At 37.4% G+C, this 17,741-nt stretch overlaps 1 protein-coding gene across 1 annotated transcript; it reads left to right on the forward strand.

Annotated features, from left to right (window-relative positions):
* The first annotated feature begins 12,572 nt into the window (after window positions 1-12,572).
* LOC131687402 (uncharacterized) lies at window positions 12,573-13,977 on the forward strand. The gene is made up of 4 exons (XM_058971482.1): window positions 12,573-13,174; window positions 13,234-13,563; window positions 13,651-13,765; window positions 13,838-13,977. The coding sequence occupies exons 1-4, from the start codon at window positions 13,067-13,069 to the stop codon at window positions 13,975-13,977; spliced, it is 693 nt and encodes a 230-aa protein (XP_058827465.1). The 5' UTR covers window positions 12,573-13,066.
* Window positions 13,978-17,741: the final 3,764 nt, after the last annotated feature.

A 17,741-nucleotide genomic window follows, 5' to 3' on the forward strand; every position in this document is an offset into this window, starting at 1 on the left:
CGCCAGCTGGATGTATTCTTTTTGCACATTGAACAACTCCGCCATTTTTCAGCCTTTTTTAAAAAAAACAAGCGGTTTAGTACATTTTTTTGCAATTTGTTATAAACCCGGTTTAGAACACAACGTCGATTAAATGACCAAATGACCATTAAATGAGCATTAAATGACCAGTTATCGTACCACCATTTTATGCACAAAAAGCAGCTCTTTTGCGGGCATTTTGCATGACATTGGACAGCAAGTCGGGCTTAATCGCAGCAATTTCAGTTCGTATATCAACTTTGAGTTCGCCAAGGTACTTAGGTTTGCTACAATACACTTTACTTTTCAAGTAATTCCACAGAAAAACCTGTTTTAATCCACCTAGCGGTGCAATTGTGCCTTTCTCAAACATGAACACGAGAATTTTTGCGTTGTTTATATTCATTATAAGCTTCCAAATGTATGTATTACATTTTTATTATACACGACATGACAACTATATACAAGAATAGAAATCATTATTCGAGTTCTAAAACTTTGTAAAAGAAAAAAATAGCCACATTAATATTGAATTGAAAAAAGGTGCGAAATCGGCAAAGTCCCAAAAAGTTTTATAAATTTTTTTTCGAGATAACATAAAATCTCGACGTTTCATGCATTTTAAAGATGTTTGGCATCGAAAATACGAATTCGATTTCTGAAATTTCATGAAGTCCCCCCTTTGAAAAAAAAATTAGAGTTCCGGCTTATATGGGAATTTCATATGTGACCGGACGATTTAGTCTATATTTCCGGACCCATATAAGCGATCCGTACGAAATTTTATAGACATCTATGGGGATATTAAAGCTATCATTTGGGACTAAGTTTGTGAAAATCGGCCCAACCATTTCCGGGAAACTGATGTGAGTTCGTAAATTTTGGATGATGGCCGCTGTTCCCGGGCACTTCCGGAACCGTATATGGTGGTCAATGTAGTCAACGAAAGTTTGGTTGGCCGTCGGTGACCTAGAACAGCAAATTTAAGTTGTTTGAGAGACATATTAGCGAAATTTTTACCTTTTTTGCTTTCATCGGAGTATCGGTTTGAATCACAATTTGCTATGTGATCGCATGCCACAACCTATAACTCCGGAACCGGAAGTCGGATCGGGATGAAATTAAATAGCCATTTACGGGGACGCAATACCTTTCATTTGAGGCCAAGTTTAGTCGAATCGGTCTAGTCATCTCCGAGCAACCGATGTGACTATTATTCTGAATTTGGATACTTCCGCCGGGGCTTCCGGAACCGATGATGGTGGCTAATGTGGCCAAATAGACTTTGAATGGATGTTAGTGACCTAATACTACAAATCGAAGCAGTTGTGGTCATATTTTGGAAAAATTGTCACCTTTATACATTCATTGCAGAATTTATTAAAATTGACATTTTCTGCGTGTTCGTACTCATCACCCTATAATTCCGGAACCGGAGATCGGATTCATTAGAAATTCAATAGCAGCCTATGGGAACGTTGCACCTTTCATTTGAGACTATGTATGTCAAAATCGGTTCAGCCATCTCTGAGAAAAATGAGTGACATTTTTGGTCACATACACACACATACGCACATACACACACATACATACATACACACATACATACACACACAGACATTTGCCGAACTCGACGAACTGAATCGAATGGTATATGTCACTCGGCCCTCCGGGCCTCCGTTAAAAAGTCGGTTTTCAGAGCAATTGCAATACATTTCTATTGAGAAAGGCAAAAAGTCTTGCACCGTTAAATCCGGCGTACGAGGAGGCCATTCCAAATCACTATTTATTGACACAACGCGTCCTGGGAATTTGCTCTGCAAGAACTTGATTGCGGTGTGGCAAAATAGAAGTTTTTCAGACCTTTTTTCTGCATTTGTGGACAGACAAAGTGCGCCAAAATCCAACGGTGGCTTGCGTTGTTGATGGTCTCTCGCTCTATGAAAAAATAAGAACCGATGATTGTTTTGGAGCACACTCCGGCCCAAACAGTTACTTTCTGGTCGTGAAGTGGTGTTTGATGTATAACGTGTGGGTTATGTGTCCCCCAAATTCGACAATTTTGTTTATTTATTCCGCCGGAAAGGGTGAAGTGAGCCTTCCATATTTTTACGATAAGCACGCACAGTTTTCACTATTGAACGATCGTTTTCAATGTAAAGCGCTACGATTTCAGTGCGTTCTTTTGGTGTAAAACGACTTATAGCTAAAATGGCACTAAATGATGTTTCAGACATGTGTTTATCTGTCAAAATCGGTTGGAAAATGGCGGAGTTGTTCAATGTTGAAATAGTATATATCCAAATGGCGCACCCTGTATATATTGAAACAAGTCATTTCGTCGCTGTTGTGCTATCTTATGACAAACGCCATTTTGGGGTAAACTGAGTTAGATATGCCATATTACTCGTCTAACGAATCTCTACAAGATAGCGCTCCAGAATTTCGAAATTTTGCTTGTTTACTGAAATATAGCGAGAAAAGTGATTAGAAATTGTGAATGTTTTGCTTCAAATCATTATATCTTGGGATTGACTCAAGTTATAATAAAGTTTTAGTTGCTTTTATGTGTAAAAATGTCGTAGAAACACAATGGCATAATAATTTTCAAAAGAAAAATACATGTATTGGGAGAAAAACGCAGTTTTAGCTTTAAACTGGAAATATTGCCTATTTGGCAACACTGTAACTAAAAATAACTACTTTTTCTAAATTCCCTAACTCATTTCCTTCGAAATGCATCTAACCGATTGTTTATAGACCAAATGAAGCCAAAGATATGAATAAAAGTTCATAATTGGTGATTTTTTTCTATGGAAAATTTTCCATGCACGATTATGACACGTCATACAAATTTTTTCATCAATACACACCTACGACACGTGTGAGTGCGACTTTTGTTTACATTTTTAGCGAAAACTCGCAATATAGTCAACCGATGTTCGCAATATTTGAGAGGTTAGTACAGAATAGGTAGAAGCATCAATTGTCTTCTCTGAATTGTTTCTACCATTTATAAGTTTCATGATATTCAATCTCAAACTTTAAAAATCGTTTTTCTCGAAATGTGCAAAATGGCGCTTGTCATAAGATAGCACAACAGCAACAATTTTCTTTAACAAATATATTATTACAACAATAATAACGGGCAAACATATCTCAAATCCGGTGCAAAAATGTTTCTGCTGAAGTGATGAAATCACGTTCATATGCATAGTGGAATGTGCAGGTGTACTATTTATTACTGCAATGGCTTGAGCCTAGCCTAGTACGCTAACAATTGAATGCAATTGACAATTTACCTTCGAGGTATATCGAAAAGAAGATTTCGCCATGAACTGTACCAAGTGAAAATTGAAAATTTAAATTGAGCTCGGGCTTTTAAACTGTATGCTGCAATTATAATCTAGCAACCTGTTTTCACTCCTTGGCGGTTTTCACTCCTCAGGAGCCAAAAAACCATGAGTGATGAAATCATGGATTTTAATGATTTATCAAACTATGGTTTTTTCAACGCATGCTGATTGGAGTGAGTTTTGAAACACTGAATCATATATTACATATCACTTACCATCCAAAATATGCGGTAGAAACACTGAATCACAGAGAACAGACATCCATGATCGAACAAAAATATTCAAAAAACGTGTGTAAACATTTGAATTAATATACTTAAAACATTAGCGCCGCTACACCAACCTATCCCAACTATCCGTCAAATCGATTTCGGAACCGGTTCGAAATCCTGGATGGATTCTGCATGGAATCTAGCTCAAAGAAAACAACCGATTCCGACTCTATCGGTTGAGGCATTTGAGCTGGAATTCATGCTGGAAGTCCGAATCAGTTCCGGACTAGTTTGACTGGGTAGAGGAATAACCACTGTCAATTCTGTCGCACTCAGCCACAAAAAACATGACGACAGTAGCGCACCTGGTTTAGATATCTGTAGTGAATACGACGACTATGAATAATAAAAAGTAACAGGAACTTTGACAGTTATGCTTTTGAACGTCATTATGGAGATGTAAGTCGACATAAGATGACGTTTATGTATTATCTTTACAACGCTCAGACACCCATGGAGCAAACGCATTGAAACGGTACACTGTTATCAGAGTTTGATCACATCGAGTTGAAAATAAAATATTGTGAAATAATCTAGGTACGATATATTAAAATATATATTTAAAACAAAGACTTCGTGAAAAGATAATATGCATAACAAGTAATATCAATCTTTAGAAATAAAATAATTGATATTAACTTTTATAGCGTAATTAGTATTGATAATGTTGATTAATTGATTGTCTAGAAAAAAATCGGAGTGTGTAATCAAGGAATTGAAACGCAAACTAATAAAAAAGAAGAAAACAAAACGCAATTTGAAGCAGGATTGCAGACCGGACGTTGGAGGTGTTTTAGCGGATGCGAAAAAAGAGAATGCGTTCAGGCCCATTCTGTGATCTACTACCGTAGAAGATAGTCGCATTTTCTGTGGACGAAAAATTTTGAATACGACATGACAAACTACCTTCGAAACCGTTAGAGATTTTACACAAGTTGAATGCTGAAGATGGACGTCTGTTCTCTGTGACTGAATTATTAGTAATAGTTCTGCCTGGTTTCGCAAAGCCATGTGCTTCCAATTGATGTGGATGAGTGAACTTTTATTTAAGTGTTTCGACACTTAATGCTCCGCAGTTTGCAAAAACATGAATTTCATGGGCAAAACATTTTTGATTTAATATGCTGACACTTAATATTGAAATCACAAATATGTCGACCACGCCATAGAGTGGAACATTTATTTTTCAAGTGTAATTTGATTGAAGGGCAAATTGAAAGCTATTGAATTTTCAATGTAACTTGGAACTTTAATATTATATGTCGAATCTCTTCGAAAAAAAGTGTATACATCATTCAAAGTGATGGGCAAAACATTTATGATTCAATACACTACCTTCCAAAATTTAATTGCGATGGCACTTAATGTTGCCGCAATTGTCAAAAACATGGATTCCATGGGCAAATCATTTATGATTTAACACTTGAAATTTAAACGTGATGACATTCGATCATTTCAACGGGTGTTATATTTAATTTTCAAGTGTAATTTTATTAAAGGGCAAATGGAGAGTTCTTGAATTCTCAATGTGGCATGAATCTTAAAACTTATGTGTCAAATCTCGTCGAAAAAAGTGTAGGTTATTTTATGGTTGCGTGTAGAGTTCTATCAAATATGATAAAGTACACTGATAAAATAAAGTACCCATTAATGCGTAGAAAACTACGCATTTTCAAAAAATTCCCGGTCAGCGCCCGGATAGAATTTTACAATAGCATTTACCCTACAAACAATCATAAAACAATAAATATTATAGTTATTACTGTTTCAACATTGTTTGTTGCCAAGTTCTCACAGTAGATTTTCAATAAAATTTCATGTAACAATAAATTTCACTGTTCAGCAAAAAACTAATACAGTGCATTCACATTAAATTTTACTGTGTTCGAGAAAAAAATGTATGGAGAAAATTGATTTTTTTAATGTTAAGATACATAACCACCCCCCTTTTTCATTGTAAAAGTCTATTTTACATTGAAATTTACTGTAAAAACGTTAAAGTTTATTGTTTTTGTATTGTAGCATAACACTAAAACTTACTGTAAATTGTTGTAAAATGCCAGGATCTTTGCACAGTTTATGTCCTAGTTATGCCAGGGTTTTGCTCGGTTCCTGTCAAAATTTGCCAGAAAACGCGAGCGAAACCGAGTTCGCCCTAGCTCAACTAACCCGACAGGATACGCGCAGAAATCTGACAGGGCTACCAAACCAAGACTTACAGAAATCTAGCAGAGCGGTCTCTGCCAGAAAATTTGCTCACTGGGTAACTGGATGTAACCAGGGATGCCATTATGCCAGATTTATCTGGCACAGCCAGAGTTTTTGGCAGCTTCCATACAAAAATACAAACCTCTTATTCTGCCAGATTTTTAAGTTTTAGAAGCTGCTACACACACACACATTTTGGAAATTTGGGTAATAATTTTACAAAAATCCATTGATGCAGGTTCTATGAAAACTAAAATGTATGCCAAATTTCAATGACTTTGAGGTCGCTGTCAAGTGCCAGATTTTGTCAGACATTTTTAGTTAAACTGCCAGATTTTCTTTGAAAAATACCCTCTAAGAACGGTTGGTTTCAAAATCGTCCAATGAAGGACGTTCGTTGGACCAATTTGGACAACGTCCAAATAACCGTTCAACGAACGTCCATCGTTGGACCCGTGTTGAACGATTTTGAAACAATTTTTTGGACGTCTCAGTGGGTAGTGGCAACCCTGCATGTAACTAATAAAACTATCCCAGATAAGCTCAGCCGGAAATGAACTGGAATTCTGGCTGGCTTCAGTTCGCATTCCGGCTCCAGTGACACAACCAATTCTAGTTAGAATCGGTTGTGTCACTGGAGCCGGAATACGAACTGGAACCAGCCAGAATTCCAGTTCATTTCCGGCTGAGCTTATCTGGGATAGTTTTATTAGTTACATGCAGGGTTGCCACTACCCACTGAGACGTCCAAAAAATTGTTTCAAAATCGTTCAACACGGGTCCAACGATGGACGTTCGTTGAACGGTTATTTGGACGTTGTCCAAATTGGTCCAACGAACGTCCTTCATTGGACGATTTTGAAACCAACCGTTCTTAGAGGGTATTTTTCAAAGAAAATCTGGCAGTTTAACTAAAAATGTCTGACAAAATCTGGCACTTGACAGCGACCTCAAAGTCATTGAAATTTGGCATACATTTTAGTTTTCATAGAACCTGCATCAATGGATTTTTGTAAAATTATTACCCAAATTTCCAAAATGTGTGTGTGTGTAGCAGCTTCTAAAACTTAAAAATCTGGCAGAATAAGAGGTTTGTATTTTTGTATGGAAGCTGCCAAAAACTCTGGCTGTGCCAGATAAATCTGGCATAATGGCATCCCTGGTTACATCCAGTTACCCAGTGAGCAAATTTTCTGGCAGAGACCGCTCTGCTAGATTTCTGTAAGTCTTGGTTTGGTAGCCCTGTCAGATTTCTGCGCGTATCCTGTCGGGTTAGTTGAGCTAGGGCGAACTCGGTTTCGCTCGCGTTTTCTGGCAAATTTTGACAGGAACCGAGCAAAACCCTGGCATAACTAGGACATAAACTGTGCAAAGATCCTGGCATTTTACAACAATTTACAGTAAGTTTTAGTGTTATGCTACAATACAAAAACAATAAACTTTAACGTTTTTACAGTAAATTTCAATGTAAAATAGACTTTTACAATGAAAAAGGGGGGTGGTTATGTATCTTAACATTAAAAAAAATCAATTTTTCTCCATACATTTTTTTCTCGAACACAGTAAAATTTAATGTGAATGCACTGTATTAGTTTTTTGCTGAACAGTGAAATTTATTGTTACATGAAATTTTATTGAAAATCTACTGTGAGAACTTGGCAACAAACAATGTTGAAACAGTAATAACTATAATATTTATTGTTTTATGATTGTTTGTAGGGTAAATGCTATTGTAAAATTCTATCCGGGCGCTGACCGGGAATTTTTTGAAAATGCGTAGTTTTCTACGCATTAATGGGTACTTTATTTTATCAGTGTACTTTATCATATTCCCAGTTAAGCTCAGCCGGAAATGAACTGGAATTCCGGCTGGTTCCAGTTCGCTTTCTGGCTCCAGTGACACAACCGATTCTAGTTAGAATCGGTTGTGTCACTGGAGCCGGAATACGAACTGGAACCAGCCAGAATTCCAGTTCAGTTCCGGCTGAACTTTACTGGGTTTGATAGAACTCTACACGCAACCATAAAATAACCTACACTTTTTTCGACGAGATTTGACACATAAGTTTTAAGATTCATGCACGCTCGTAAAAAGTTACTCAGATTCTGAGTACTTTCAACTCAGTTTTGAATGATGTTCGTAAACGTCAAAAATTGAGTTGTCATGTATAACATCTCTGAGTAACTCTGACTCTATTTTTGGGTATTACACAAGAAACCGTTTTGGAGTTACCAAACGGAAAAGCCGTTTCTCGCCAAGTTAAAAATTCCAAGCGTCATCCGCCATTTTCCATTAGTAGGTACACGCTCGTTTAGTTATCGCTCATCACTTTTTCACAAATAAAAATTTGTTCAAATATTTATAATAGTTGAAGCTAGAGTTGTAGTGTGTAAAATACATTTTAATTGAAAGAGTGGATTTGAACAACCAGCATGCAGAAGATTTCGGAAGAGGTGGATGCTGAAACTGCAATGAAGTTGCGAGGTAATATTCACGTTATATTATATATATATATATATATATATATATATATATATATATATATATATATATATATATATATATATATATATATATATATATATATATATATATATATATATATATATATATATATATATATATATATATATATATATATATATATACTGGAAAAAAAGTGTAAGGTTTCAGGTTTCTCATGCCATGTGCCAAATTGTGGGAAGATGATTCCTGGACACGTGGATGAATTGAAGGAACACTTCCGGTTGGTACACAATTTGAACACCAGCAAAGCAGCCGCTCAACCTTTCCTTTGTTCAGAATATGGTTCACTGTACCAGAGGTTTAAGAGCTTGAAACGGCACATAGAGAGTGTTCATCCACTAATTACAGAAAATTCTACAAATATTTCATACGACCATGACGCTGTTGAACAAATTCAAAATAATCATCCGGAAAATATGCTCGTAGATGATGATTATCTGTTGAGAATAACGAATACCATATTCTTTAAAACGGCGCCGTCGTTGGATGAAATTACTAAGAAAATTAGTAAATTCGCCACAGATTTGCGAAAAGATGTATCTCTTCCCGAGACAAAAATCAAAAAGTTCTTACATGTTACCTCGAATCTTATAGAAGATTACGAGTGTTACATGTTGAATCTATTCAGAGAATTTTTGAAATCGAAGTCGATCCCATTAAACGATACCGACGCTTTGAAATTTATAAACGACGCATCTTTGGATGGAATTTTTGCAGACGTAGCTTCTCCAAAAGACAACCTAGCATATTTGTCTGGAGTTGCGGGTTGTGCTGTGCCAAACCCTAGGGAAGAAGTCTTGGGAAGAACTAGAATCACTAAAACTGTCCCTGCGATTACCAAACTAGGCAAAAGAAAAAGTGTACAAATAGTGAAAGACGTTGCTCACTATATTCCACTAACCAGCATTTTAGCACTGGTTATGAAGAATCCCGGAGCTCGCAAGATGATAGCAGAAGAAGCAGTGAATGACGATATCTTGTGCGGTTTCAAAGATGGTCAACGTTTCAAAACACACCCGTTCCTGACACGGTTTCCCGATGCATTACGACTCTCGCTTCATCTGGACGATGTCGAATATCTGAACCCTTTGGGATCACGCAAATCAAAAAAAAAACTTACCAATTTCAGTGTTAAAATTGAGAATCTCCACCCCGCAATTCATTCATCCTCCAACAGGATATATCTAACGCTTACAGTTCGCTCAAGAGATGTAAAAAAATATGGCTACAATAACGTTATGAAACCGCTGATTCAAGATTTGCGTGAGCTTGAATCAGATGATGGTGTTGTAGTACAATATGGGAGTGAAAAGTTTACGATGAGGGCAGTTCTAGTGCATGTTTTGGGGGACACGCTGGCAATTCATGAAATTTTCGAGTTAATGGGGCCCCAATCAAGTCTATTCTGTAGAATGTGCTATGCGACGCGTACTGCACTTCATTGTGGAAACATTGGTGATACCTTCCCTCATCGCACTGAAGAAAGCATACAAGGTGATTTAAATGCTCTTCAAAGCGGAACTAAAACACCTTCACAATGCGGAATCATTCGAAAATCAGCACTGAATGAAGTTAAATATTTCAACATAGCGGAAAATAACACGTTTGATCCAATGCATGATCTTTTGGAAGGCGTCGTCATGGTCGTAATCAAATGTGTTTTGAACGAAGCTGTAAATATCCATAAAGTGATAACGATTAGTCAAGTCAACCAAATTATACAGCATTACGAATACGGTATAACTGAATCGGCTGATAAACCTACCGCTAATTTTACTTGCGAGAAGTTAAAAGCACGTGGACATGCTATTCCTCAGTCAGCTTCGCAATGTTGGCTTCTCCTTCGAGCATTCCCTTTTATGTTCAACCAGATTCTCGGATTTAATTCAAATTTATCATCATTGCTTAGAGCTCTCATGAAAATAACTTATTATAGTTTCTCCAATAAGCTAACATTGAATCAGATTAACGATCTGGAAAACGAAATCGAATGTTTTTACAAGTTGTTCAAATCATGCTTCCCTGCCATCAACCCTACCAATAAATTCCATCACATCTCTCATTATCCCTACATAATTCGTCAGGATGGGCCAGTTGTTAATCATAGTTGCTTACGCTTCGAAGCGAAATTCAAGGAGTCGAAATCCCAAGCGAAGACATGCAACAATTTCATCAATTTAACAAACAGCTTTGCTAAGCGCCTGAATCTAGCACAGATAACCACTATTCTTGACCATTCATACGAAATTGGTACGGTAGATATCGTTTCGTCAAAGCACATACACAAAAAATCTCTAAGTAATTTACTCCTGATCCGGGATCTACCTGATTCAATCAAATATATAAACCATATGAAAATAAATAACACAAGCTTTCGGCCGGGACTGATAGCGAAATACCAAGTATGCAACGAAATGTCCTATGGTTTGATAATAGATATATTGCAATCGGATAATCAAATTGTTTGCCTAATACAGCATCTCGAATGCGAATATTGTTTACAATACAACAGTTACAAACTCAAAACTGACAGTCAAGTTATTCGCATATCACACAAGAACTTGCAAACGAAAAAAACATACAACTTATGGAGTATATACGGAGATTCAGAAGAAAACTACTATATAAGTTTGAAATATGTAGATAGTTAGTAGGGAAATAAACTTGGAAATAAATTTATAATAAAATAAACAACAATCAAGAAGGTAGTGCAAACAACTTGAGATGTCACTTTAAACCTTTATATATACTTATTCGCTCTTTTCAGCCCAAAAAATAAACGATCAGAACCTAGTTCTGCTCAACGATGCCGACCTAGTTGAAATGGGGATAATCGAAAAAGGATCCCGTCTAACAATTCTTAACATAATAAAAAACTATAGTTCTGAAGCTAATCCGACCAAAGATAAAATTGATGAGACTTCCACTAATGTTCAAAATTTGGTAAACTTTCTACTATAATTACTGTAAGCGCTTGTCGTACTATACATATTTAACGTTTTCAGATTAACCGTTCGACATTCGAAGATGACGCAAAATTCCGAATGAAAATTTTGTATCCAATTTTGGATCAAGGGATCGTACCAGATAAGGACGGTTTAAATCATCTTACACGAGTCGCATGCAAGCAAATGGAGACTCAAATAATGGACGGTCAAAGGCAAGTAGAAAGTTTTATTTGTTACTCTACTAGTGCATCAAACTATGAACACTCCTTAAAGTGTGATAGAATGAATTGTTTACATTGAACCGCACGAGTCTCTCCGCTAGAGCAACCTTGCGGCGAAATGCGCAATGCCTATACATATTTATAGGGCTTACGGCCAATTTCTTTATCCTCGCTTAAATTTTAAACCGGGTTCACCAGTACGTTTAAACCTGGTTGACGTTAAGCGAGAATGAAGAAATCGGCCCTTAGTAGTCCTTCGAGCAAATATGCAGGTGATCTAACACTGTCTATGAGCAGAGAAAAGCAATGCCTTTCGTTGTGAAGCTTCTATTTCAAAAAACATCGTAGTCAATCAGTATCATGCATTATTACTTCATTGAGCCTATGAAACTATGAAGTATGCATAGTAATGAAGCACGGCCAAACAACTTCACTTCTGATTATAAATGTAAAGAAATGTATGAAACACAGTACAAACTGCTAGAGGAAACCACATAGTTATCAGTTCTTCGCATCCTGATTTCAATATTGACCATTCTTTTCACATCTTCAATCTGGTTCGATTTATAAACTTCGGCATAAGAACGTACATGCGTCTTTGACGGTGGTACTTAGAAAGCGTAATTCGTCAGGTTCCGGCACAAAATTATAAAGACGACCGACGACGACGAATTATAATAACTTAAACATTTAAACCAACAGAATTTAAAGGTATACAATTTCTGTTTATAGCGAGCGTGTTTATTTGTTTACATATACAGTTCAATCGTAAATCGACCAAAGGGTCTAACTAAGCCGCAATGTCGTTGAATCGAGCAACAGCGATGCCAGATTTACAGACTGTGGACAGATTTGCTGCACTGAGAAACAAAAATATGCAGAATTAGCATGCTTTCATTCCCGTCTCTTTTGCTGTAATTCTCGACGAACATATGATTACGGCCTAAAAGCCAACCGTCAAAATCCACTTTGAATGGAAATTCCAGACAAACCGTTACTAGTCGAACACAGCTCACAACAGTTTATGAAAGAGAAAACTTTTCTCTTTCGTTTACTACCAACATCTGTGATTGGCGTGTAACGGTTTGTCCGGAATTTCCATTCAAAGTGGATTTTGACAGTTGGCTTTTAGGCCGTAATCATATGTTTGTCGAGAATTTTCATGCATTTTCTAGCATATACTTCTAGTAAATATTCAATGAGTGGATAGACCGAATACGTCCAATGCACAAAATTTGCAGCAGAAGAAACGAGAGGCAGATCAAAAAGTATGATATCGGTGATTAAAAAAAAGTTCTGCGTATGCCTGGTCCAGACATTTACAGACTTTTAAAACAGTAATAAACTGACCGATTTTCTTCAGAAAATAATAGATGTGTCCCAGCATGCAAAGAATTACGAATCAAATACCGTTCATACTTTTACCATTTAGATTTTTTTTAAGAAATTTAGAACTTAATCTTTCACGGAATCTTTTTGGTCTTTTTCGGAGTAACGAACCAATGATCTCTAAATGCGCAGGTATCCTTCTGTTGATCAACAGCATGCGGCAGCTGTTCAAATCGTAAAATTATTTCCACAACTTAGTAATACGCGAGTTACACCAACTGCTCCTGATGAGGTTTGTTATTCTATGCTTATTTAATTTCTCTAATATAATTATAATTATTTTCATGCTAGTCATTTTTCTTTTGGCGCAACGGAGGCAAGGAAAAGGGTGCTCATACTGGCATGATATTTCATCGCATCCGGAATGTCATCAAACAGCTACCTGCAGAAAAACATAAATATAATCGAGGAACTATGCCTGTAGAAGAGTCCGTTTCAACTGAACTTGTAGAGCGGGCTCAATTGCTCCGAGTAATGCTTGCATCGGCATCAGTAGCAGAACATATTTGTGATGAAATGGACCGATGCTTTCCAGTCCTCAAACTGTTATTAAAAGAAAAGAAACCCGTTAATGATATCTTGGATATGTTTCCACACCTGTGTTCATATGAAGGATTGGTGGTAACATGTTTATTTTTTATTATTTACTATTTCACTTTATGGTATTCACGGAACATATGAATATTTATATCATATCACTTTTTCTAGATTCGTCAAATGTTTGAGAGATTGTATCCTAACAGAACAGAAGGTCTCAAAATCGAGGATGTCTTCTCTCAGTGTCTATCTTATTCACCGTCCAGATTCTCTAGAGTAGAAGATGGTGAGATATAATTTTTTTTAATTTAGCCCAAAGGTCTGTCATAAAATTTTAAATTTGTAAAACTATTCACAGATCACATTCGAGGATGCTTGAGAATAATTTCTCATATGCCAATTCGCGGACAAAAAAGAACGCTGGTAGGCTGTCCAACTGTAGGCGAAGAACATTCGGCTTCAATTTTAATTCGTTGGATTGGGGTAAATGCAATATAATATACATAAGGTTAGATGTAATGATTTTATATCATCATTAGGAGTGCTTAGATACATACGTGGCATCCCCCGCAACTGATTCCAAACTACACATGGTGTGCGTAGCAAGCCCGATGAAAAGAGGAATTTATGCCGTCATTTGTGAGAAAAAAGTTATATTCGAGACTAACAATTCTATTCATGCAGTGGAAATTTTATTCAAATGCCACGCAGTTCTCGGAGTGGAGGTGCCACCTAATTTTAGAATGTTTTGGGACTTTCTGGCATGTGCCATATATAATATAATTCCGCACAGTCAGAGGACAACTGTGAATAGACTCGTCCAAACTTTTATTGAAGTTTCCCGCGCACGTATTGACAACAAATAAAAGGACAACTTTTTTATACAATACTTACTAAAAACCATAAAATTTAATAAACAGAAGTTTCTTTAATTATTATTGTAAAAATATTCCATAAGAAAAGAAAGACTGCATTGTGTTGTATCCAAAACAAAATTTTGACGGCCAATTTCTTCACTGGATGTAAACCGGTTTAGTTCCAGTTCAAATGCAACAATCGATCATGAACCAATTTAAATAGGAATCGGTTGTTGCATTTCTTCTTACAGAAACCATTCAGAATTGCAAGTCATAATCCGGATGTTTCTCAGTAAAGTTCAGTCAGAAATGAGCCGGAATTCCGGCTGGCTCCAGTCAGTATTCCGGCTCCAGTGACACAACCTATTCTAACTAGAATCGGTTGTGTCACTGGAGCCGGAATACTGACTGGAAACAGCTGGAATTCCGGCTCATTTCCGGCTGAACTTTACTGGGTTTTAATGAAATATTGCACTCATAAATTGGGTAATATTCTACCCAAAAACTGAGGAATTACAACTGGCTTTGTTGTCTATTCAAAAATTGGGTAAGCTTCTGCTCATAATATGAGTAAAAATCGATCAATTTTTGGTTTTGTTGAAGTTCTACTGAACCCAAAATTTGAGTAATGTTCAACTCAAAGTCTGCGTAATAATTACTTAATTTTTGGTTTTGTTAAATTTGTACTGAACTCAAAATTTGAGCAATGTTGAACTCAAAATCTGAGTACTAGTGAAGCACTTTTGGGTTTAGTGTAGATAATATTGTACTCAAAAACCGAGTAATAATTACTCAGTTTTTGGTTCAGGCTGGCTTACTCAAATTTGAGTAACTCCGGAATTACTCAATTTAAGGGTTGTTCCACTTTATCTGGAAATGGGTGGGATTAAACTCATTTTTGAGTAACTTTTTACGAGCGTGTGCCACATTGAGAATTCAAGAACTCTCCATTTGCCCTTTAATAAAATTACACTTGAAAATTAAATATAACACCCGTTGAAATGATCGAATGTCATCACGTTTAAATTTCAAGTGTTAAATCATAAATGATTTGCCCATGGAATCCATGTTTTTGACAATTGCGGCAACATTAAGTGCCATCGCAATTAAATTTTGGAAGGTAGTGTATTGAATCATAAATGTTTTGCCCATCACTTTGAATGATGTATACACTTTTTTTCGAAGAGATTCGACATATAATATTAAAGTTCCAAGATACATTGAAAATTCAATAGCTTTCAATTTGCCCTTCAATCAAATTACACTTGAAAAATAAATGTTCCACTCTATGGCGTGGTCGACATATTTGTGATTTCAATATTAAGTGTCAGCATATTAAATCAAAAATGTTTTGCCCATGAAATTCATGTTTTTGCAAACTGCGGAGCATTAAGTGTCGAAACACTTAAATAAAAGTTCACTCATCCACATCAATTGGTGTTGAAAAAGAATATTTCGCAGTGATATACGTACGAAATATTCTTTGTATATAAACAATTTGCCATTCACGGGACGGCAGTTGACAGTAAGAACTGTCATACGGAACGTGCTATAAAAAGCTCTGAGATGTCATCTGACAGAACGTCATGTGACAAAAGCTTCAAGTGGGTAACTTGAGCTTTTGCATATGGACGCCGCGCATGGATGTGTTGTTTACTATAGGCAGAGGGTATGACAGGGTATGGCAGTCAATAAGGGACTGTGATAAACAGTGCATGAAATATCAATCGATATCGAACTATGTTAGCATTATATAACTTGACGAACAAGAATCAAATAAAGTTATCTCAAACCTACCTACAGAAATACTTCGTGTTTTCTTACGGTATTATCAACAGGTTATGGGCCCAGTAGTTAACTGGAACTAGCCACCTGGACTATTGTAAAATAGTTGTTTTGGAAGATACACGTTTCGGGTAGAAACGGCCGGCGAGAACCATCGTTCCGGTAGCAGCGGCATCCAGCGACGACCAGCGTTTCGGGCAGAAACGGCATCCGGCGAGGACCAGCGTTTCGGGTAGAAACGGCCAGCGAGAACCATCGTTTCGGACAGAAGCGACATCCGGCGAGGACCAGCGTTTCGGGAAGAAACGGCATCCAGCGAGCACCAGCGTTTCGAGAGCAAGCAGAGGATGGCGACCCAGCAGCAAGCTGGAGGATCTGCCGAGAGGATGGCAACCCAGCAGCAAGCTGGAGGATCTGCCGAGAGGGTTACTCTCGAGGACAGAAGAGGTGGTGGCTACGAGAGGGGAACTCTCGAGCGCACCGTGCCGACGACGGCATACTTCGGTAGCGTCAACCGCGAATCGATATTCGACGGTTCGGAGTTGCGGTTCCCAGCCTGGAAATGGCGAATGGAACATCATCTTATAAAGATGAAACTCCAGCACACGTTGCTACGAACGCCCGAAGAAGAGGACTTCTACGAACCAGTAGTAGGTGCCTCGGAAGAGCTAGAAACAGCCAGGAAGGCTAAGCTCAGAAAACGGCTTGATGACGACGTCGAAGCATTGGACGAGATTGTCATGATGGTCAACAATGATGTTTTGAATAAACTCATTGGGCTCAACTATGCGAAAGAAGCCATGGATACTCTGGTCAGAACGTACCAAAAGGGCGGTACAGCCGCTATGGTTAATATGCGGGACCGGTTGTATACCATCAAACAAAGACATCACGACAAATTGTCCATGATTTTTGATGAGTACGATCTGATTATTCGCGAGCTAGATCGTATGGGTTCAAAAATGACAGCATCGGAAAAAGTTCATGCTCTACTGATCTCCATGCCAGACAAGTACCGACACGTCAAAGGCGCTCTGATGGTACTGACGAATGAAGAACTGTGTGCCAAGCCGATCATGGAGATCAAACGAATGTTTATTGATGCTGAAGCTGGGAAAGAGAAGCAGACAGAAACGAAAAACGTTGCGCTGTCTTCAAAGTACAAGCCAAGGAGAGAGGTAACCCGATGCTTCGGTTGCAACGAAACTGGGCATTTTAAAAATAAATGCCCACTAATGAAAAAGTTTAACGCGAAGGAGAAAGATAAGTTCAAGAAGCAGCAAAAGATGGAGCCTAAAAAGAGCTTTGCAATGATGACCAAAGCGGATCGTGGTAGGAGAGTCAGATTCGTAATTGACTCAGGAGCAAGCGACCATATGGTTAATGACGAGAAGCTGCTGGAAGATGTCCAAGAATTAGAGAAGCCAATCACCATTTCGACGGCGAAAGCGGGCCAGAATTTACGGGCAACAAAAGTTGGAAAAATGCGATTAAAGAGTGTTGTGGGTAACAATACAATAAAAGAATTGAAATTGTACAACGTTCTTTTTACTCCGGGTCTTGAAGAAAATCTCCTTTCGGTTAGAAGGGTTAGCAAAAATGGTAAAAGGGTTACTTTTA

The sequence above is a fragment of the Topomyia yanbarensis genome, chromosome 3 (genome assembly GCF_030247195.1).
Source record: "Topomyia yanbarensis strain Yona2022 chromosome 3, ASM3024719v1, whole genome shotgun sequence".
Classification (NCBI taxonomy): Eukaryota; Metazoa; Arthropoda; class Insecta; order Diptera; family Culicidae; genus Topomyia; species Topomyia yanbarensis.